The sequence below is a fragment of the Mesoplodon bidens genome (assembly GCF_964165515.1).
Source record: "Mesoplodon bidens genome assembly, chromosome: 4".
Lineage (NCBI taxonomy): Eukaryota > Metazoa > Chordata > Mammalia > Artiodactyla > Ziphiidae > Mesoplodon > Mesoplodon bidens.
Genome location: NC_138160.1, coordinates 117630304 through 117655063, shown reverse-complemented (window position 1 = coordinate 117655063; position 24760 = coordinate 117630304). Strand labels below are relative to the sequence as shown.

At 39.3% G+C, this 24760-nt stretch overlaps 1 protein-coding gene across 16 annotated transcripts in view; it reads left to right on the top strand.

Annotated features, from left to right (window-relative positions):
- The first annotated feature begins 3267 nt into the window (after positions 1–3267).
- The window catches only part of FAM13B (family with sequence similarity 13 member B), a 79871-nt gene continuing 58378 nt past the window's right edge, over positions 3268–24760 (top strand). For 15 of the 16 annotated variants that reach the window (XM_081230467.1, XM_081230476.1, XM_081230466.1 and 12 more), the window contains exons 1-4: positions 3268–3558; positions 19137–19303; positions 20700–20891; positions 21326–21538. In XM_081230467.1, the coding sequence (XP_081086593.1) occupies positions 20735–20891; positions 21326–21538 (370 nt within the window). In that variant the 5' untranslated portion in view covers positions 3268–3558; positions 19137–19303; positions 20700–20734. The remainder of the gene's footprint in view (positions 3559–19136; positions 19304–20699; positions 20892–21325; positions 21539–24760) is intronic. The other variant, XM_081230469.1, reaches the window with a different exon arrangement.

The window sequence follows — 24760 nt, the reverse complement described above, 5'->3', positions numbered from 1 at the left end:
CTTGTACTTGGGATGTGTCTCTTGCAGTTAAAGGGGCACAGAGGACTTGCGTCTGTCTCCTGCCTGAAAAATATAGAGGACAAGACAGGCTGGCAGCTGTTCTGGCAGCAGAGCAGAGGAATGCTGAAGCTGCCTGCACTGGGATTGGCCTATATTCCCAAGTTTCTTTGGGCAAGAAGTGGATGAGAGCTTCGCGTGGACCAGGTGTGGATAATACAGAGCTGCCGCTAGCCTAAACAGCACCATCAGAAAAAAAGCTCTCCCTCGGCCAGACACTTCACTTCCATCTGTTGGAAAATATCTCACTAATTTAGTTTGGACAAAACACTTTACTGCCACTTGCTGGAATACTGTCAAAATAAATATACAAATCCACAGGGGTGATGTGCATGGCAGGCACTCCCTAGGGTATGGAGTGCATAACCTTGCACAATGTTGGGTGGTCCCAGAGCCACTTACAAATGGGCCACTGTGAGAGCTACCTTAGATTCTATTTGACAAGTCCTTACTGAGAAAAACAGGTTTCAAGAGATAAGAAGTTGGAGGTGGACCACCAGATTCTTAGGGACGGAAAGAGTAAAAAAACTGCCAGAATAAAATGTTTTTGCTCAGACCAACCAAGGTTACTATGGGTGAGAAACCACCAAAGAATGGGGATGGTGGTGGTTTCTGAAAATCTTAAAAGCATCCATCAGAAAAAAAGGCAGCTTTAAACATCTACCAGGCCGAGTGTGAAACCATCACATGGAAGTAAAAGTTACAAAATTTCCTGCTCCCCTTTCTTTTCCTCTCTCTCCACCCCTTTGGCTCTGGTTGGTAAGCTGGGAGAGAACAAGAAAGACCAGGCATGATGCCTCTCCAGGGCAAGCAGTTAGCCAGCTGTCCCAAGCTGGTGAAGAGGGAAGTTTCACTCTTTCTGACTCAATAACCATAGGACTTTCTATTCCTAATAGGGACCACAGAATTCATGAAATCTATCTGAGTCAGGTATATGACACATTGGCTCCACTGCACAGGTTTAAAGGGATGAGGAAATTAAAAAATAAAGGTTTTTTGTTTTTTAAAATTATACCCCTGAATCCTGTATGTTGAACATACTGGTTACATATTATAAAGCAGGATCTGGAAAAGATATCTTCCAAGGATATGTTGTTGAGTTTTACAGGGGAAAATGGTATTTGAATCAATTCATTTGTTGAGAGCCCATACTTTGGGAGTAGGGCACATAAATGCAAGGGAGTCTCTGTCTGCTTACAGTCTTGGGTTTCATACTCAGAGTAATGTAACTATTACTGTCAGTTATGTCAGCAAGAGCCTGTGTTGCATAGGCAGGGCAGGTTCAGAAGGGTTTTTACTCTAATGATTTCCTCTTGTGATATTTTTACTCGCTTATGATTAAGCTTTAGAAGCGACATGTTGCTCCTGTTCTTCAAGCATGGAATCACAGGTAAAGCTTCCATTTAAGACGTGTAAAGAGAGGTGCAAGGCTAAATGCATAGGTTGTGTCTTGATTGGGCTGCTTTGAAACCAGAGTCTGGTCCTCAGTTTGGCAGATTCAGACACTTACATTTCACTTTATTCAGGCTTAATCAGGCTCTGAGAATTTAATTTGGGTAAAACAACTTTATAATTCAACCCAATGAACAGAAGCTGATTTATGAACCATGATGTGAATTTACTGAGAAAAACTGTATTGCTAGTATAACTAGTACCAGTCATGTGCTTTGGACAATTGCTTCTTACTGCGTGTGTTGATTTAATTGAGAGTCCTTGAGCGATGGGAAGACTACCTGATAAGTGTGGAATGAGAGCATGGGTCTTTGTATGTTCTTAAATGATATCTAGAATTTAAGTTTACTAGGATATAAACTCACTGACAGGGATCTTATTTGCTGATATGTCCTAAGAGACTAGAACATGGTAAGCATTCAATAAGTATTTGTTGAGTGAGGGACTGAATCTGAACTAAGTTTTTTTAAACTGTTCTGATAATGAATGGGTATTGTCATTAGAATCAGTAGCCCCTCTCCTAGACAGAATGTGAGCCCACAGTACATTCTTATTCAGATTCTGCTGGTTCTAGACTCTTAATGGACCCCACACCTCTCTTATGACAGTATCAACTGGGCATGTGATACTTAGGTTACAGATGATTTTACTCTCTGATGAAATTTGGGAGCCACCCTGACCTCTGTAACACATTTACAGATCATCTCATAAGGTGACATTTTCTTTTCTTTTCTTTCTTTCTTTTTTTTGGGGGGGTGGGTAAATTTTGTCCCAAGTTCTATGAGGGTTCTTGTCTTATATTTTCCGGGTTTCTGACTTCCAGCTCAGGCTGGTAGGGGACAACTGAACTGTGGTAGTTTATATTTTTACAGACACCCAGAGTTCTTTGTGCAGGTGTGGATCTATCTACCCTCCATCAAGGAGTCTAAAAGCAGAACACTGCGTTTTACTCAATGCAAGATCTCAAAGCCCTTAACAAACTAAAGCAAAAAACGAGATTGTATGAATATTCATACCTTTGTGAACGCGTGCGAGCTGCACGGTCGGTCTGGGTGGCTATGCAAGCAAGTACAGACAACCCCAGGCTCAGAGAGCTCCTCATTCTTTCTGCCTTTCAGCTCTGCCTCTGAAATTCTGGTTTTGTATAGGAAGCTCTCTGTAAGCATGTAGCCTGTTGACTTTCATTTTCCCAGATGCTCTCGGCACCAGAGGCATCTATGTTCTCTCTGGAGTCTAGCTCTTGTCCTTAGGTGAAGAGGAAGGGTGGGGGCGGACAGGGTCCCCCATCTAACCTCCGTCGCTGAGAATGGGAACGTGACTCACCGCTTCAGTCTGCCCGGAGGTTTCTGTTAAGGTCTCGGCGCTCCTCACCTAGATAACGGCACCCGGGTTTTTCTGGCTTCCTGCAGGTGGGCATGCTCCCTCCGCAGAGACCAGGAGTGACCTCGGGCTGCCGGATTTGACCTTCATGACACCTATGTCCTCTCCCCACTTTCCTCTATCTTCTTTCCAACCTCCCCAGACTGAGGACCCCGAGACACCTCCCTCAGGCCCGCGCCCTGCTTCTCACATCCTAACTCAGGGGACCAAATTTAGGGTGGGAGGAGCCCGTCGGCTCTAAAGCCCACGGACTCCTGGGCTACAGCCGCGGCGATTTGGGGGAGGCCCGCCCTCGCTGAGCGCTCGCCCCGCCCCTCCCCTCCCACGTACGTCACGTCCGGCCCAGCCCCTGCCAGCCCTCCGCCCTCCGCCCTCCGCTCTCCTCTCGCTCGCCGTTAAGGAGGCTCTGCGCCTCAGCTACAGCCTCCATCTCCGCTCCCGCCCCATCCTCCGCGTCTCTGCCGCCGCCACCGCCGGGGGCATCCGGGGGTCGCCTAACGGGCTGGCCCTGCGCCACAGTAGTCGTTTCAGCCTCCCGCCAGTGGCGGCCACAAGAAGAAGCTCGCTGGCCGCGGAGCCACTTGGGGCCTCAGTTCTCGCCCTCTTTCAGTTGCCGCGGGTTCTGGAGAAGCGGCCGCGGCCGGGGAACTGGGCGTCGAGGTTCCAACGGTAGGTGAACGGGCGGGTACTGCGCATGCGCTGGTCCCTGTAGCCGCGGCCCTCCCCCTTCTGCCTACCCCCAGCTCTGTGTCCCACCCGCGCCGGCTTCAAGGGCTTTGCACCTCGGGGTGCGGGGTATCCCGGGCAGTGCCGTTGCAGGTGCGGCATTCCATAGAGAGGGCCCCCTTTCTCCTAGAGCAAGAGAAGGTGAAGATGTGCCCCTGGCAGCCAGGGGGTGTGGCAGTCTTCGATTTTTCAGCCGCTGCAGTGCGCGTAAGCGGGTGTGCCTTCTCACCTAGCTCCCCCAAAGTAGAAGGCACAGCTCCCTACCCTTGTTTGCTAGCCTCCCCTGCACACCGGACCTGCGCCGCCTCCCTGCCCTTTTCCTTAAAGCTGGGCAGTGAAGTTGATGCAGAAAAAAAAAAAAAAAGTGTGGTTTAATCTGGGCTCAACTGCGCCCCTTTTTAAGATCACGTGAGATGAGTGGTTGCTGACTTCCTTAGATCGTTCAGAGAATATAGCCAAAATTGGGCTGTTGGTGCACTGGGGACTTGTCTAGAATGCATTCTGCATAGGCCAGGCTAGAGAGGGTACAGCGCTGTTTCAGATGAGGCGCCTGGTTTCCGAGATAAGGTATTAGGAAATTGAATCAGTTGGCACACTTGCCCAGTGGGAAATTGGTAAACTTCAATTAAAAAATCAATTAAAAATCAAACTGACTTTTAGAAAGGCATTTCGTTCGGCTCCCCATTATGCCATCTAATCAATGAAAAAAGTACCTAAGATTGGGCACTTACCTTATTTTCAAGTTGATGATAATCTAAAAATGGCAACCGGAACCACAGTAATGCAGATTATGAACATTAAATAGCTGAGATGCACTTACTTTTAAAAGTGGACATTAAAGGATGGTTTTGAATTATTGACTTTCTGGGTTAATGTGAGGCTGTGTCTTCAACTTTCCTTTTTGTAACCTTGCATGCAATACTTGTTGGCCTGGGTGTCTCTCAGGTACTGTGCATTTAGTAAGTGCGTACTAGCTGAATGGAACTGAATGAACTGGTTATTATTTGTATATCTATCGGGAGCTCCTTCTTACTTTCTTAATCTCTGCTGCTTTTAAAATTTGGGCAGTATTTTAAATAGTTTAATTGTGTTACCAGTTAGGGATCTGGAACACATCTTAAATGCTTGGAAAGATGTAGAGAGGCTTACCAGTGTTATAAAATTCTTCCTTAGGTGAAGTAAATGTTACATTGTGTATGTGTTTTTAACTGTATATGTAGTGTTTTATTTATTAATATGAGTGTATAGAATTCTGTTATTTTCTCTATCTTTAAAATTTGTATTTATTTTAAAAATTAATAGGCAATTTTTAGAGAAGTTTTAGGTTCACAAAAAAATTAATCAGAAAGTACAGAGTTGCTACATATCTCCTCCCCACCCTGCATGCAATTTTCCCTCTTTTTTATATCTTGTATTAGTATGAAGTGTGTTTTTATTAGAATGCCATTGTTTTAGGACAGAGAAAATGACTGAAATGGATATATTGTGACTTGTCAGTCTTTCCCCATCAATAAAATGACAGCTACTTTTATTATCATTTCTGAATAACCTCAGTCTGTGCATGGCTCCCCTTTGTTGTACCCTGACTTTAGTATTGGGAAACATAATAGGATAAATTGTAGCTATACTTTGAAAAAAATTGTGATAAATATACATAACGTAAAATTTACCATTTTAACCATTTTTAAGTGTACAATTCAGTGGCATTAAGTACATTCACAGTATTGTGCAACCGTTGTCACTGTCCATTTCCAGAACTTTTTCATCATCCCAAACAGAAACTCTTAGACAGCAATTCCCTATTCCCTCTTCCTCCTAGCACGTGGTAACCTCTATTCTACTTTCTGTTTCTATAATTTGCCTGTTCTAGGTACCTCATATAGGTGGAATCATATAGCATTTGTCCTTTTGTGTTTGGCATATTTCATTTAGTTCATTTTCAGGGTTCATTCATATTGTAGCGTGTATCAAAATTTCCTTCCTTTTTAAGATTGAATAATGTATTCCATTGTGTGTATATACAACATTTAGTGTATCCGTTCATCTCTTGATGGACATTTGGATGTTTCCACATTTTGGCTTTTGTGAATAATGCTGCTATGAACTTTGGTGTACAGGTATCTGTTTGAGTCCTTGCTTTCGATTCTTTTGGGTACATACCTAGGAGTGGAATTGCTGGTAATTCTGTGCTTAACTTTTCGAGGAACATCTGAACTGTTTTCCAGGTCTGCTGCACCATTTTACATTCCCATTAACAATGCACAAGGGTTCCAGTTTATCTACATCTCCCCAACAATTGTTACTTCCCTTTGTTTGTTGGTTTGTTTTTTGGTTTGTTTGATAATAGGCATTCTAATGGGGGTGAACAGGTATCTCATTGTGGTTTTGATTTGTATGTCCCTAAGAGTGATGCTGCACATCTTTCATTTGTGTATCTTCTTTGGAGAAATGTCTGTTTAAGCCCTTTGCTCATTTTTTAAATTGGTTTTTGTTTCTTTGTTGTTGAATTACTTTCAAAAAAAGTTACTTTAAAAAGTTATTTTGTACGTGCATTAAATCTTTTATCTGAAAACCTTATTGGTTCTTAAGATGAATGCAATACTGAAATTTAAAAAATAGAAATTGGGGTAAATTCCCTGGCAGTTCAGTGGTTAGGACTCCGCACTTCCACCACAGAGGGTATGAGGGTATGGGTTCGATCCCTGGTCAGGAACTACCCGCATGCCATGCAGTGCGGCTAAAAAAATTAAAATAAATAAATAAATAAAATAAACAAACAAATAAATAAATAGAAATTGAAAATTTCTGTTTTACACATGGATAAACAACAAAGAGATTTTACATCTGAAAAAGGTTTCCAATTATTTAGTAAGTCACACTATATTAAGCTCTCGATTAGGTATATATCAATACCGAGAACTTATTTCCATAACCTCAGCATTACAAAGGGGCACGCATTAAATGAAGATCCTATCCTCACCAATGAGTAAGATTAATGCTCCTGAATTTTCCTTTGTTTATAAAGTATTTTGTTAACATGGCTAGGAGTAGAGGAGGGGATTACTGGATGGAGAAAAAGGAAGTGTAGTATGTACACATGAACTTGACCTGAATCAGTGTTCCCCAAGTGGCGCAGAAGGCCAATATGTGAGGAGGTTCACTTTGGGGCTTTATAGAAGAGCCAATTTGATTGGACATGGAAATAATGAAGGATTTTTGGAATGGAATGTAATAAAGGCAGGTTTAATGCACCAACTCATACTCACATGAGATATTAATGGTAATGACATTAAGAGTAACTCATTATCAGATTTATTTATTCATTCACTGGATATTTATTTTTCTCCTTCTAAATGTTAGAGATACATGAAGGAGCAAAACCCAAGCAGTTACTTGGTGATGGTTGCATAACTTTAAATTTACTAGACATTAAATTATACACTTGAAAAGAGTGAATTTTATGATATGTAAATTATACCTTAATAAAGCTGCTTTAAAAAAAAAAAACCCACCAGTGGACTTTAAGGAACTTATACTCTGTTGGGAGAAAGAAACTTTAAACAAACACAGAAAGGACTATATAATAAAACTAGTGATGAACGTTTTGGAGCCAAGGAATAACATGTCCTAAGAAAAATTGACAGGGGATATCATTAGGTTGGATGGGTTGGAGAAGGCCCCTCCAAGAATGGGACTTGAGTAAGAGCAGAAGATGAGTAGGAGGAAGTGAGGGGGAGAGTGTTTGAGGCAAATGAACCAACATGTATAGAAGTCTTAGGTTGAGGAAGATGCAGTGGCTTGACAAGATAATTTAATAGAATTTATTGTGTTTCTACTAGAGAAGGAAATACCCTAAATCTTTTCAGACAGGTTTTTACCTAGCTTTAGTGTATATTTTCTTTTTCTTTTGTATATGATGTATAATAATTCTTATATTTTTGGTTTTAAACAGTTTTCAGAGAGATGTCTGTCTGGTTTCTATTGCCCTTTTCTGGAATAGAAAACTAGAAAAACTTGAGTTGTTTACTTATTCTTAAAATATGTATTTTTGCTTTTATGTATCAAGCTGCTGTTCCATGTAATTGAAAAGTAAAAGTAAAAATAAAACTGAAAAACACTTGTTGATTGACATAGTAGGTGCTTAATATTTGGGGGGAAGGGTGGGAGGAGGTCCTTTTTGGACACCAGTTGTAGTGGATTAAAAATTTGGAAAGGTGAAGGAGCTCAAATTTAGGATCAGATTAGTTGAGAGAATTTTTATAGGAAAAGCAGACCATATTGTGATTCATTATAGAATCACTTTTGAAACTAATGATTTAAAAAGATATATATTTTTTCTGTTAAGGAGTATTCTAGTGTTTGAATAATGATTTTTGATTAGCAAGTACAGAATATTTAAGTGTTTTATGAATCACCTTTACGAAGTATCGTTTCATACATTTCAGTGAAATTTCAAACAATATTTTCAGTTTTGGTTGTAGTCATTGTTGCCTGAAAGAGCATCAGCCTAAAGAGCAGCAGACTTAGAGTTCTACTCACTAGTTTAGTGACCTACTCACTAGTTAAGTGACTTTAAACCAGTTTCTTCAGCTCTCTGAGATTTTTTTGGTTTCTTTTCTGAGAAAAAGTGATAATCTGCCGTGCTTATCTCACAGGGGATGGATGTGAGGATTCAGTTGGATAGTGAACTGGAATGTATACCAGAAATGATAGCATCATTTCAGATACTGGAGTTCTGCTGTTGTGTAGTGTTCACAACCCAGGAAATAAAGATGAAATCATATTTTTTGCTCTCAAAGTTTATAATCAAGTGGAAAAGACAGATACAAAAAATAAGTATAGTCAGTGCTTTTTGTTCATATCCCAGGTTCCTTTTTTTCCCCCCCAGAGCAGTTTTTACACAAGTCAGTGCAAAAAGAGAATGTTTTTCTCTCAAGGGACCCATTTGGCTAGAACAAGTTGTGGAATTACCTCCAATGGTAAAAAAAAAAAAAAAAAATGTATTGTAGTTTTGTATCAAAGAGCAATAAGAAATGATATGCTAGTCTTCTTAAGACTGTACTCATTAGTAGGCCCTAGGTGAGCACGTTTTCAATGGAGAAACATGAAAGGTGAAAAGTTACCAGAATAGAGGAGTCTTGAAGAGTCAACATTTGTCAAAATTGAGATTATATGCATGCATATAATTGACTGGAATATGTGCTCTCTTTACATATATATGCTTTCTCAGGTATTTTGTGTTGCCCTCTAAATTGTAGAGCTGTTTTTTTTTTTTTTTTTGGGCCAGTCATTGTGTTGGTACTTAATGGGAAGAGCTAATTTAACACATAACTCACTTTGACTTAATAGAAGATCATGCTAAAGTAGTGACCAATGACCTTGGAGTGAATGTGGGGTAAAGGAACCTGTTGGGAGCCAGCTTGCTCCAGCACATTACAGGCTTACCCTTTCATCAGGAGACAGCATTAAAGTGTCACCTTTTCTCATACTTTCATGAGTAAGATTAAACATCCCTCTGCCACTCTTACCTGTTTTTCATGCACTGATATGTGAACCTTCTAAAACTCTACATCTGACCGATAAATATCTCAAAAGGTCATCCTTCATCCTTTGGGGAAGTTTGTCTACCTTGGAGACTAACTTCAGGTACCTTATGGTTTCTTTGGCTTTTTTTTTTTTTTTGCGGTACGCGGGCCTCTCACTGTTGTGGCCTCCCCCGTTGCGGAGCACAGGTTCCGGATGCGCAGGCTCAGTGGCCATGGCTCATGGGCCTAGCCCCTCCGCGGCATGTGGGATCTTCCCGGACCGGGGCACGAACCCTTGTCCCCTGCGTTGGCAGGTGGACTCTCAACCATTGCGCCACCTGGGAAGCCCTCCTTGGCTTTTTGAATCAGAATTGTGGCTGAGTTACAAGTAAATGTGAGAGGAAGTCTTTTTGCTTTTGTAATACTGCTCATTTTATTGTTCTCGTTTCTTAAGACTTAAATTACTGTCATTAGAAACATTTGCAGTTATATCCAGCAGCACATTCTACCATCACCATTTACAAATTTTGAAGTTTAGCTCAGTGACTTGAGGCTCACAGTATATGTAAAACGGGAATAGTGCCTGCCTCATAGCCTTCTTCTAGGTATGAGAAATAACTTGTGAAGTGCTTATAGGTATTCCATAAATCATAGTTCCTTTCCATAATTTTTAAAAAATTATAGTTGATTTACAATATGATTTGTTTTAAATATTATTTACAATATTATTATCATACATTCCAGATGTACAACATAGTGTTTCAATATTTTTATAGATTATACTCCATTTAAAGTTGTTATAGGGGCTTCCCTGGTGGCGCAGTGGTTAAGAATCGCCACCTGCTAATTCAGGGGACATGGGTTCAAGCCCTGGTCTGGGAAGATCCCACATGCCTCAGAGCAACTAAGCTTGTGCGCCACAACTACTGAGCCTGCACTCTAGAGCCCGTGAGCCACAACTACTGAGCCCACGTGCTGCAACTACTGAAGCCCGTGCGCCTAGAGACTGTGCTCCGCAACAAGAGAAGCCACTGCAATGAGAAGCCCGCGCACCGCAATGAAGAGTAGCCCCAGCTTGAAGCAACCAGAGAAAGCATGTGTGCAGCAACGAAGACCCAATGCAGCCAAAAATAAATAAATAAATAAAGTTGTGGTAAAGTGCTTTCCTTTCTTGATTTGATTATCTTTGGTTATTGCTGGGAGTAGATATGGCAGCCACTTTTGATGTTTTTTGTTTTTTTTAAACATCTTTATTGGAGTATAATTGTTTTACAATGTGTGTTAGTTTCTGCTGTATAACAAAGTGAATCCGCTATACATATACATATATCCCCATATCCCCTCCCTCTTGCATCTCTCTCCCACTCTCCCTATCCCACCCCTCTAGGTGGTCACAAAGCACGGAGCTGATCTCCCTGTGCTATGCGGCTGCTTCCCATTAGCTAGCTATTTTACATTTGGTAGTGTATATATGTACCATGTTTATATAAAAGTGTATTTATTTAGTTTGTAATCACTTAAGGAGGTGTTCTCCTCTTGTTAATCTTCTTAAATTTGAATAGTCAGTATTATTTGCTTCTTATTTATGTCTTTAATCAACATATATTTTATTTTATTTATTTATTTATTTTGTTGCTTCGGGTCTTAGTTGCGACAGCTGGGCTCCTTAGTTGCGGCATGCATGTGGAATCTAACCCAGGCCCCCTGCATTGGGAGCACAGTGTCTTAACCACTGTGCCACCAGGGAAGTCCCTCAACATATATTTTAAACATTAAATTATGTGTTAGGGATTGTATGAGGTAATACAAAGATGATACAGAGGTGATACAAAGATGAAATGACAGGGTTTCTACCTACAAGGATCCTCTCTTTTGAAAAAGAGACAGACATATTTTTAGATTCTATGGGGTGTTTGCTAAAAAGGTAAGAGATACCTTAGGAGCAAAAGGAAGGAGAACTGTCTGCTTCAGGAAGTCAGGGAAGGTTTGACAGAGGAAGCTGGAGTTGAGACTTGATGGTGGATGGAAGTTTGGTGATCAAGATGGAATTGGTCGTGGTGTTGAGTTAGGGCTCCAAGACAGAAAACAATGTGCACAGCTTGGGAGATGTGGATTGTGAGTTTCAAGTAGTTAAGTATTGTTGGAGAGTAGAGTGAGGTGTAGGAGTGGCAGGGAAGAAGATTTTATTGGTAGGTGAAGTACTTGTACACCACGTAATAGAGTTTGCAGTTTACCGTGTACGTCAGAGGTTCTTAAAACTTTGTATGTATTATAATCACCCAAAGAGCTTATTAAACATACAGAGAGCCCAGGCCAGGCTCTCATGGATGCTAGATTGGGGTTGTGGCTGTATATTGAATATCTGTATATTGAACAAAACTTTCCCCATCCCCAGATGAAGTTAGGAAACCGTGCTGTAGGTCACTGGTCTCAAAAGTGAGGTGCTGGCACTTTGAATGGGCAGGATGACCTATTAAAATGTGTGTGTAGGTGGAGGAGTAAAATTTATGTTTCTACTTATTTTTTATTTTATTTATTTATTTTTAAAATTTATTTATTTATTTATTTTAAAAATAAATTTATTTATTTATTTTTAAAACAGATAAGTTTATTTATTTATTTTTGGCTGAGTTGGGTCATTGTTGCTGCACGCAGGCGTTCTCTAGTTCAGGCGAGTGGGGGCTACTCTTCGTTGCGGTGTGTGGGCTTCTCATTGCAGTGGCTTCTCTTGTTGCGGAACACAGGCTCTAGGCGCGCGGGCTTCAGTAGTTGTGGCTTACGGGCTCTAGAGCACAGGCTCAGTAGTTGTGGCGCACGGGCTTAGTTGCTCTGCGGCATGTGGGATCTTCCCAGACCAGGGTTCGAACCTGTGTCCCTTGCATTGGCAGGCAGATTCTTAACTGTTGTGCCACCAGGGAAGCCCTGTTTCTATTTATTTTTAATGTTGAATTTTTTTTTCTTTTGCCACTCCATGAGGCATGTGGGATCTTAGTTCTCCAACCAGGGATCCAACCCGTGCCCCTTGCAGTGGAGCCCTAATCACTGGACTGCCAGGGAATTGTTAAAATGTTATTTTTCTGTATGTTTATTATGTGCATAATATACTAGGATACGTATTCACTATTCAACTTTAGAAATACACATACATATATGAGAGGTATGCGCATAATCTTTTTCCTGTTCAAAAAATTTAGAGCCCAGGGCTCTAGGCATTGGAAAACAGTTGAGGAATTTTGTGCAGGGGAATTCAGGTTAGATTTGATGAGGATATCAGTGAGGAGAATAGATGAAGGGACTTAGTTACAGGGGATTTTATCTCCCTTTGGCTTTATTACTTTTGTTTTGCTTTGAAAGCTTGAAATCATGGGGGTTTATAAAATAATTGACTGTGGCCATGAAACCCTTGCCTGAATATTTTGCATAAAAGAGGGATAAGTGAGCTATCTCAAGGTGAAATGCTGTGTTTAGTGAGTTGCAATCTGCAAAATATATGTGCTGTATCTAGTACCATGATTTGGGGAGTGTAGTTATACAAAATATACTTGATTCATTGCTCATTGTAGTTTTGTGGAATCACCATGGAGGAGGATTGTTCCCTCAAGAAGTAGGTTAAAGTGCGCACAGATGAACAAATCCTCAAGCACAGGGGTCATAATTGTTGCGATAAATACTTTATAATCTTTTTTTGTTTTTTAAGGCAAAGAAATTCCTCAACTTTTGAGTATTAGAGCTCTCTTTAAAAACTTTCTAGTCCTGGGACCTCCCTGGTGGCGCAGTGGTTAAGAATCCACCTGCCAGTGCAGGGGATACAGGTTCGAGCCCTGGTCCGGGAGGATCCCACATGCCGCGGAGCAACTAAGCCCGTGCGCCACAACTACTGAGCCTGCACTCTAGAGCCCGCGAGCCACAACTGCTGAGCCCGCATGCCACAACTACTGAAGCCCTCGTGCCCTAGAGCCTGTGCTCCACAACAAGGGAAACCACCGCAAGGAGAAGCCCACGCACTGCAGCGAAGAGTGGCCCCTGCTCGCCGCAACTAGAGAGGGCCCGTGCGCAGCAATGAAGACCAAACGCAGCCATAAATACATACATAGATACATATATACATACATACCAACACAGCCATACATACATATATAAATAAATAAGCAAGCAAGCAAACTTTCTAGTCCTGAATTCTCTTTTAGTTATACATACTTTGATAAATTACTTAAGGGCAAAGTCAATACAAATTTATTTATTTTTTAACTTTTAATTTTATGTTGGAGTATAGTTGATTAACACTGTTGTGTTAGTTTCAGGTGTACAGCAAAGTGATTCACTTATACATATACATGTATCTATTCTTTTTCAATGAATTTAATAGTAGATTTAAATGACTTGGTATTTTCCTGATCATAGTAGCATCTATGGACATTTGACAGATAAGTTTATATGCTGTTGAGATGTTTAACTTTTCTGTTTGCTTGGTACTGTTAAGGATTCAGACAGATTGATGCCTTGTCAGTTTCTCAGGCCAGGAGGGAACCACAGACTTAGCATACTGGCAAATTTTGTAGTACCATCCTTGTTCAGTCAGAATGAAAGAAGTGCCTTTCCTTTGTTTGATAAATTGCTTAGAGCTTACTAGTGAAAAGATGAATGTATGGAGCAGGGGTACATTATCTCTTTTCCCAAAGTTTACCATCTTTATTGAGACTCAGCTCCCTCTTGTCTTTTCCCTCTTTTTATACTAGTGATAGCGCTTTTTTTGGTTTTGTTTTGTTTTAGCAATTTTTTAAAAAGTACTTATTTATTTGGCTGCGCTGGGTCTTAGTTGCAGCATGCGAACTCTTAGTCGTGGCATGTGAACTCTTAGTTGCAGCATGTGGGATCTAGTTCCCTGATGGGGGATCAAACCCAGGCCCCCAGTGTTGGGAGTGTGGAGTCTTAGCCACTGGACTACCAGGGAAGTCCTGTTTTAGCGATTATTGAAGATGATTGAGGTAGCTCTTTTAAACTTTTCTGTGTGAATTGTATCCCTATTTTGTCAAAAGCATTTTGGGCAAAAGTGACTTTTCTTTTTCCTTTCTATTCAGTTTGAAGGTAGAACAATTTTACATGAAAGTGATAATTTATTTTTGCAGGTACCCCTCTTACAACAGATTGTTTTATTTGTAAAATGATGAAAGTTTATTAGTATAGTGCAGATCTACTCTTATTACCATTATACTGTTTTGTAAAATTATTTGCTCTGAAAAGACTTTCAGCTAGTGTTAAAATTTATAAAGTCTTCAGCGTTTTATTCTTTTTTTTTTTTAGTTATGCTGTATAGAAATTGTAGTAATTTCTGGATGTGCTAGATAGCATAGAAGGGCCAAACAAGATTGGTTCTTGAAATGTGGTTAAAAAAATATTATATATTCGGGGACTTCGCTGGTGGTCCGGTGGCTAAGACTCTGCCTCCCAATTCAGGGGGCCCGGGTTTGATCCCGGGTCAGGGAACTAGGTCTCACGTGCCACAACTAAAGATCCTGCGTGCTGCAACTAAAGGATCCCGTGTGTGGCAAATAAATCCCACGTACTGCAACTATAAATAAATAAATAATTAGTTTAAAAACCCACAACAAATGCATTTTTTAAAAAAAGAAATATTTTATTTTCCTTTTGTGGATTGAAAAGCATATTTTAAAATATATTTTATAATAAAAATAGTTTAATATTCAATAGTTAATCTATTAAAATGATGCTATGCCTTTATTCATGTGAGTTTTCTCTTCTTAATTTTTTCTGCTTTATTGAAGTGTAATTTATATACAATCACGTTCACCAATTTAAAATGTTTAGTTTAATAAGTTTTGACAAGTGTATTAAGCATGTAACCACCACTACCACAGTCATGACATAGAACATTTCCATCACCCCCAAAAGTTCTCAGTGCTTTTTAATTTTCTCATCAATGAAATGAATATAATGATAGTATGTACTTCCATAGGATTGTTGTAAGGATTAAATGAATTAATATATTTAAAGCCCTTAAGGTAGTTCCTGGCTCAGTAATAGCTCAGTTAATGCTATCTGCTGTTATCCGTGGTATTGATGTTGGTGTTATATCCTTTAAAAAAAAAACTGTCACTACTAATTTTATTAGATACTTAAGATTTTTCTTTTTAAACACATTTTAAAATTTATTTTATTTATTTGTTTTTGGCTGTGTTGGGTCTTCGTTGATGCATGTGGGCTTTCTCTAGTTGCAGTGAGTGGGGGCTACTCTTCGTTGTGGTGCGTGGGCTTCTCATTGCTGTGGTTTCTCTTGTTGTGGAGCACAGGCCCTAGAGTGCAAGGACTTCAGTAGTTGTGGCGCGTGGGCTCAGTAGTTGTGGCTCGCAGGCTCTAGAGTGCAGGCTCAGTAGTTGTGGCGCACGGGCTTGGTTGCTCCGCGGCACGTTGGATCTTCTGGAATTAGGGCTCGAACCTGTGTCCCCTGCATTGGCAGGCAGATTCTTAACCACTGCACCACCAGGAAGTCCTGATACTTAAGACTTAAAGATTCTTTGCTGTTTAGAAAGGTGTGTTTGTTGCTGTCATGTATATCAGCGGTCCCCAACCTTTTTGGCACCAGGGACCGGTTTCGTGGAAGACAATTTTTCCACGGTGCGGGGGTGGGGATGGTTCAGGCGGTAATGTGAGCGATGGGGGGTATGGTTCAGGAGGTAACATGAGCAATGGGGAGCAGTGGGGAGTGGCAGATGAAGCTTCGCTCGCTCGACTGCCATTCACCTCCTGCTGTGTGGCCCGGTTCCTAACCAGGGTTGGGGACCCCTGATATATATTTATATGTAACCATGTGTATATGAATGGAGTGTAGAAGTATTTTGAGCCTTCGCAGAGCTCAGGTTGATAGCTAGTATATGAAGGTACACTTTCCTGAATGTACCCATTAGCCAGCTTATTGATAATTGGTATTTAATTGCATTATTTTTTATCACTCTTGTCTCATGGTAAAGTATGTGATATAAAATTCAAAATGGTTTCTTATTTGTTGTCAGTACCACCATGCTAGGCAACTGTCACTTGTATTTAAAATGATTTTGCTGTTTTGATTTATAATAAAATTATGCTTTCAGAAATCCTTGGTTATTTTGAAAGTCTGCACATTGTATTCTCTTGTGTCAAGCCTTTAATTAACTGCTTTGTTTGCATTTTATTGACTGTATCTGTTCAGACATTTCATCAGATCTCTTTGGCATATTTTTCTGTGGTACCTGACCTGCTGCTATTTTCTTTTCCATTTTTCTTTTCTTCAAAGACGGGATATTGTAGTTTAGATGTTGCATTAGTTTTCTAGGGCTTCCATGATAAATTACTAAAAATGGGGTGACTCTAGAATAGTAGAAAAATTTCTCTCACAGATCAGGGGGCCAGGAGTCTAAAATCAAGGTGTGGGCAGAGTCATGCTCCCTCTGAAGGGAGAATTCTTCCTTGACTCTTTCATCTTTTGGTGGCTCCTGGCATTTCTTGTCTTTTGACAGCATAACTCAATTTCCGCCTTTGTCTTCACATGGCCTTCTTCCCCTCTGTGTGTCTCTGTGTGTCCTGTCTCCTTCTTATAAGCACACTAGTGATTGGATTAAGGACTCCCCTAAATCAAGGTGATTTCATCTTGATATCCTTAACTAATTACATTTGCAAAGATCCTATTTTCAAATAAGGTCACATTTTGATGTTCCAGGTGGACATGAGTTTTGGGGAGACACTTCAACCTAGTACACATATAAAGGAAATATTTACATGATTTAAGCTCTGAAAAGGGACAGGAAGCAGTACTAAATCATGTCAGAAACAACTTTGCATTTTGCAGGAATGTTATTTTGGGCCACTGTAGTCTGAATGCTTTCAGCAGTGTTCTCTGGATAGAGGTCTGAAGTGAATAGTCGTTGGCTGCTAGGGCTCGGAACATAGGCATGCTTTAAAAGTGCCCTTTAGCAAAACAACAACAAAACAAACAAAACAAAACAAAAGTACCTTTTAGCAAGCTATGAATGAATGGCCTCCTAAAATATATGTAAGACTCTGTGGTCAGTTTGAGTGATTAAATGTGAGAGTCTATGGTACTTTAAATCGTCAGAATTTACATGGAGTGATAGTATAGTATAGTAATAAAGAGCAAGGACTTTAGGAGTTACACTCCCTGGATTCAGATTCTGCCTCTGACCATTATTAGCTGGGTGGATTGTGGTTAAATTGTTGAGCCTCTATGCAACGTCTCATTAAAATAAGTCATAATACCGTATCAATACATGTAAAGTGCATAGAAATGCCTGGCACATCGTATCAGTAATTGCTCATTTAATGTTCGCTGCTGCTGTTTTCATCATCATGATGATGCCCTTTGTTTTTCCAGTAGTAAGGATGAATTTGTACTGACAAACTCATGGATTCCTACCCAGCATTGCCTTAGGAAAGATGTGCTTTTCAGATTGTTTGCTTAGAGGTTGGGAGTAGTAGAAAACACAGGATGAGATAACTGGTTCTGGTTTCACTAACAAGTACACTAAACCTGAATAGCCATTTTCGTGATATAGAACTTGCCATTTAAAAAAATATATTTATTTATTTGGCTGCGTGGTGTCTTAGTTGCAGCACATGGGATCGTCATTGAAGGCATGTGGGATCTTTAGTTGTGGCATGTGGGATCTAGTTCCCTGACCAAGGATCGAACCCAGGCCCCCTGCATTGAGAGCGCGGAGTCTTAGCTACTGGGCCACCAGGGAAGTCCCTAGAACTTGCCTTTGACAAAGTCTTCTAATGAGTCTTCATTTATTGTACATCAAGCAGATCCCCTTTCCTTTATGTCATGAGGTAATCAACCTGACTTTTAACGTAAGTTCATTAAACGTCTTATCCCTGAAGTTAACCTCCTTAAAGGATCTTATATAAACCTTGAAGTTGTTTTTCACATGAATAGACTACATGTTTTAGCAGGCATTTCAGGATGTTTTGGAAGTAATCATCTATTAAAGATTTGTTGTGGGAATGTGGTTTTCCTTCCCCTCGGTTTTTAATGTTCCTCCTAGAGGTATATGTAACTATTAAGACATTTTTGAAAACCACACTGAATGATAATACTCTTCTGCTTACCTGAAGCCTCTTGAGCAGAATCTTGCAGTTTACTGAGCTTGTTAGATTTTAAATAGATTATTCGAATTTACAGAAGATGAGACCAAATACTAAACATACCGCCGAACAGGTTTTCGCCTCTCTCCTGTCTCTCCCCGGCCTGTTTTGCTGGTCTTTTAACATTATGTAAAGAACAGAAGGAAACTGATTCGCTTTCTAATGCATGCATGTATTTTCTCAGTGAAATGTAACATGTGTTTAGGTGTTATTTTATGTAAGGAAACATATGCTTAGAGACATGGAAGCTGTTCAGGATCACATCTACAGAATGATGGAGGTGATACTTGAATATGTGCCTTTCTAGTTCTTTTCCATCATGTGCTATTGCCTCTCCAAATTAGAGAGCTCAGACAACTATGTTCTTGTTAACAAAATATTTGTTGTATACAAAGAAAAGAGTGAAGTATATAAGTGTAGTTCCAAGCTTAAACTCATGTCTTCCACTCTTTGACCTAAAAATGCTTCCATGTTGAGTTCTGAGTATACGAGGATGGAATAGAACTGGGTGGGGTGTGTGTGTGTACAAATGAAGGGTCCATTGAGGAAAAATGGATTATTAGAATGGTGTAGTCCCTGAAGATGTGTACTGTCAGAGATTTTCCTGTGCAGTTCCTTTATTTGTTTATCTTTAGCAGAAAGATTCATACCCAGGTTAGCCATCATAATTTGAAAGCTGGTGCAAGGTTTTGCCTCTAACTAGGTCACAGACAGATCTTTTAGGCAGAAGAATGCTTTTCATTATAGGGACCTTCCTAAATGGACTTCACTGCTTATTCTAGTCTCTTCTCACAGTTAAAGATGTTGTGGGAAATTAAAAGAACTGTTTTTTTCTTCTAGATTAACTGCTGAAGTACTGATCGAGTTCTGTGTTTCTTCAATGAGGAACTACAGGCTGATCTTCTGCCATAATCTCAAACAGCCATAAATGACAAAAGAATGCTTGCTCAGTGAGGGTAGCTGGTGCAGAAACCATTTTTTAAACTTAGGTGTTTAAGTACTCAAAGGTAAGTTTCCACAATGGTAACTATCCCATACTTATATATCCACAGAGATTTTGGAGTTTATCTACTATTGCTGCTATTGGATTATTAACTTAAGGTTTTGTAGTTATTAGCTGGCATCAGATGTGTTAAAGAATGGATTTTGCTTGTCTAAAACTATTTAAATTTATGGAATTTTGCTGCCCCTAAGTTAATTTCTACTGTTTCTGTAAGTTAGATGGATTTGTTTTCCAGTCACGATGTCTCTTGATCCAGTGGGTACACCTGTTATACATATGGACCTCATTTGTATAAACTTTAGAATATTGAGCTTTTTTTTTTTTTCTGCTCTGTTATCTTTCTCTTGTAGTATGAAAGGAATTGTTTCTCTGAGGTGATGAAAAAAGCCCATTTTGTTCATTATCAACTTTTGAAAAAAGTTTTCCTTTCCTTTAAAAATACTCCTTTCCCCACATAAAATAATAAATGATTATTTTATTTTATTTTAATTTATTTATTAAAAAATTTTTTTTGGCCATGCCGCACAGCTTGTGGGATCTTAGTTCCCTGACCAGGGATCGAATCTGTGCCCCCTGCAGTGGAAGCGTGGAATCCTAACCACTGAATCTCCAGGGAATTCCCATAAATGATTATTTTAGAAAATGAATTTTTTTTGAGATTACTGTACTTGTTCTTTGATGCTTCATAAATTGGAAACATTGTTTTCTCCCACTGCTTCTTTATTGATCACAATTCCTGTAAAGACAAATTATTTATTTCTTCTGAACTAGCCGGGCTGTGGAAGTTTTTCTTTTGAATAATTATGAAACAGCAGGATTGATAAAAGAACATTTTCATTGAAGGTTGATGCCTAGAGCTGAAAAATTTCCTTTGTTTATAAAAACATTATGGCTGCTCTGTCATGTAGAAATAAGAACTGATTAATCTTGTCCTTATTAGCCCGTGATTTTTAAAAAAATGATTCTCTCCTCTTTGGGTGCTTATGAATTGAGTGGTTAGATGACCTTCATAGAGCAGAGTCCAGAAATGATTAGGTTTGGCTTTTTACTCATGTCATTAATAAGCTTGGTCAGTAAGGTCCTGTTGGAGCAAAATTTGCCCCTTACTTTGTCTTTGAGATATTAACGTCCTCTGCGAAGTTTAATGACCAGTTTTGCCATTGTTTGGTAAATATACAAACACTAAAGGGAACATTCAGAACTAACTTCACATGGTAGAGAAAATGCTTAGATGATTGTATTGAGCTTTATTTGTAGAACACACTATGGGCCTGGTAACTGGAACATATTTAATAGACGAGAACACATTCAGGTGTAAAAGCCTTTTTCTTTAATGTATTTAGTCATATTACCACCTGTTAATCATTATAGTCTTTTTTTTTTCTTCTTTTATTTGGCAGAAAAGACAGCTTTGATTTCTGGCTGCAAAAAAGATATGAGGAAGAGCTCCTCCCCTTCCTTGAATAACTGCAACTCCGTTCTTGCTAACAAAATATTTGGAATTCCACTTGATGAGCTGCAGCAGGGAGGACATCCAGACAATGAGGTTCCGTTCATAGTCCGCCACGTAGTGGACTATATTGAGGAACATGGTATACATTTCCTTACTTTGAGGGCTAGCCTTTGTTTTAATAAACACAACTTATCCATTTTTGACCTTGGATTTTTTTTTCGGTATTCAATGTCCAAAATATAGTGAGGAAAAACAATGGAAATTCTTTTTAACATTTTAGTGTGTCTTTATTACTTAAAAGTCATATACTCAGAAATGCCCAGTTTAGAGCATATTTTAGTGGGAGGGGTGATAGTAATATTTTTAATGGATATAAGGGGGTGGGATAAAATAGAATACCCCTCAGGACAGAGATAGTATACGTTTCTAGATGTGTAGTTTGAAGGTGGTTAGCCCAATCAGGGGAGCCAAAACAGCTTTCCCAAAGTATGAATATTTTAAGTTGATTGGAGAATGAATACATATGGTAGTTGAAGTTGAAGCTTATTTAATTTTTGCCTTGAACTAATGTAGGAGGTCTGGAGCAACAAGGACTTTTTCAAGTCAATGGAAATGCTGAGACAGTGGAGTGGCTTCGGCAGAGATACGACAGTGGAGAAGAGGTGGATTTGGTTAAGGAGGCAGATGTTCCCTCGGCTATTAGTCTTCTTAGGTTTTTCCTTCAAGAACTTCCTGAGCCTGTTATCCCTGGCAGTTTGCATATTCACTTGATGCAGCTTTCTCAAGGTAACATAATTTGAATCTTATCAGTCAGTCGCTTAACATTTAATTTCAAAGTCTTTACCTTTTAGAAATCTTGACATGTAAGCAGTAATTATAGTAATTCTGAGAATAATTTCTTAAGTTCCCATCTGGGGACATATGCTCTTTGGGGCTGTATTATCTAGTTAAGGGAATTGCAACCTCTTAGATTCCTGTAGTGCTATTTACTTTTTATGATTGGTCTTAGTAACCCTAAGATACATACTGATAAGGAGAAGGAGGAAAGGCAGGAGCCAAGAACAAAGAGTAGGAGGGAAAAGGAAGAAGAAAAAATATATGTGTGGCAGAATGACCCATAATAGTCAGTGTTGTTGTTTAGTGGTGATGTTACTATGTTTATCCTTGGTTTGATAGAACATCCTAGCAAAAACCAGAAGACAGCTTTGATTCTAAGTTTGGAATATACCTAAAGCTTGTTCTTGGACACCTGCCTGAAGGAAATAAAATATCAAATTGGACATCAGACTACAAGCCAAATAAAGAAGAAAATTGGTTTGTTTCTGTTGTGTTAGTTTTTTGGTGGTGACTAAAAATAGGGCTTAGCTGGGATGGACAAGAAAAATAAAGGTAGAGGTATGCAGAAAGGTAAAAGAACCAAGAAGTAAGGAGATGCTTCTTTTCCTTGAGCCAGATGGTATTCACTGGTAATCATGTGTACATAATGGAGTGACATGCTTTGTTATATAGGAGAATTTATGAAGTTGGCATATAATACAGTTGACTTTTAAAAAACATGGGTTTGAACTTACATATTTTTTCAATAAATTTGTACTACAGTACTACATGATCTGCAATTGGTTGAATCCACACATGCAGAACTGTGGATGTGGAGGGCCTGCTGTAATGTTATACACAAATTTTCAGTGGTGTGGAAGGTCGGCATCCCTAACCCCTGTGTTCAAGGGTCAACTGTATAATACATTTCTTGGATTTTTAAATTATTTTTTCTGGATTTTGTTTGTGTTATGGAATCTCTTTAATTCTTTGAATTGGGGCTTCTACAGAAATTCAGTGATGTTAAAAAATTATAACTACTTCCTTAATCCCTATCGCTGTCAGAGCTGGGCTTTTTGTATGTTTGTGTGTATCCTTAAGCAGTGTATGGGCAGAGAAGGGGAATTTCCTTTTGAGAGAATTTATCCATCTTTTTCTTAAATTTAAACACGAGCCTGAATTAGTGGATGCCTCTTATTTGTGTGTAAAGGTCAATACAAAGATATTTTATGATCCTTTTTTTTTTTGTGGTATGCGGGTCTCTCACTGCTGTGGCCTCTCCCGTTGTGGAGTACAGGCTCCGGAAGCACAGGCTCAGCGGCCATGGCTCATGGGCCTAGCCACTCCACGGCATGTGGGATCTTCCCGGACTGGGACACGAACCCGCGTCCCCTGCATCGGCAGGCGGACTCTCAACCACTGCGCCACCAGAGAAGCCCAGTTTTGTTTTTTTATTGTGCCACCTGGATCAAAGAACAGGTTTCAAAATGAAGTGTCATCAATAATGTCACCTTTTTTTCTTTTTTTCTCTCAACAAATACTATATTTTTTTGTTCTAAATTTCTGAATCCATTTCAAACTTCTTTTCTTAGGAGTAGGAATTTTTTCAAATGTTTATATTCAGTCACCTAATAAGCACTTTGCATTCATTAAGTATATAATGAAACTGATGTGTTAGAGTTTTTTGAGCCCTTTTTGTGTCTCTAGAGAGATTCGTTTTGTTTTTATAGTGTTAGGGTTCCATTTTCCCTGTGTTAGCGAATTGTAGACAAGTCTTTTAAAGTTCCAAGAATCAGGTAATCTTTCAGTTTTGATTGAAAATTTATAAATGAATAAGTGGAATAAGATTTAATGATGATAAAGTTCCTGCCTCTCATTGATGCTACCAATCAGAAGCTATTTTGTCAGTAGGATTGTCATTTTGATTGGTATTCATTTAAAAGTATGATAGCGTCATGCACTGTGTTGTTTATGGAATTGCAATATATATCTTACTAATTAATTATTCTTATGTCAGCATTCATGTGTGAAGGAATTTAGGCATGCAGAAATGCTTGTGGCCCATTTGTTATAAGAAATCCACCATTCTCCATTCCCCACTTATATAACCATTAGCATGGGTATGTATGCATGCACACACACCCATATATACACCTGTTTCTTTAATAGCTATGCAGATAGGTGTGGCAGTACTTGAGGTGATATTTGCATTTCTGTTGTGATAAAATCTATTTCCTCATCCTTCAGTAATTCTTTTGGGAAGGTGTCTAGGTCTCTGGAAAAGTTCCTCTCTCCATTTATTGTAAGCAACTATTATGTTAATATTTTAATCGACATTCACAAATACATGAGATTAATGCTTTTAAGATCATGGAGGCAGCATGTAGTTGCATTTGAGTTAGTGTTCTTTTTAAAAAAATTTTTAAAAAATTTATTTGTTTATTTGGCTGCGTCGGGTCTTAGTTGTGTCGTGCAGGCTTAGTTGCTCTGCGGCATGTAGGATCCTAAGTTCCCTGACCAGGGCTTGAACCCGCGTCCCCTGCATTGCAAGGCGGATTCCCATCCACTGGACCACCAGGGAAGGCCCCGAGTTAGTGTTCTTTAAAAAGTGGTTTTCATTTTCTGTGGTAGCAGGACATTGCAAAGTGGCATTTCTGGTGTGGTTTGATCCTTTATTTAGACCAGGATTTCACAACGTTGGCACTCCTGATATTTGGGGCTGGATAATTCTTTAGTATAGGGGCTATCCTTGAATTTTAAGTTATTTAGTAGAATCCCTGGCCTCTGTCCACTAGATAGCACTAGTACCCCTTTCGCCCAAGTTATGACAGCCATTCCATTCATTGTCAGATGTTACCAACCATTGGATTAGCCCATGATAGTTTGTCCAATTACTTATACATTACGTTTTGGTAGAAAACACAGTTCACAGTTCTGTGAATTTGTTGTAAAATTTACAAAAACTGTTAAAATGCTTGAAAGAATTCTTAGGGGAATCTTCTTTGATACCTACATATATTTTTCCTGGTAATGATCTAACTAGGAAGTAGGCTCAAAAGGAAAAAAAATTTAAGCAGGTGTGTTTTTAATACAAACAGACACACGGAAATTTTCCTCTGCCTTATTTGAAGACTGGTAGTTATAAATATTTTAGAAGAAGGCTGGTAGGTATAAATATTTTTGAATACTAGA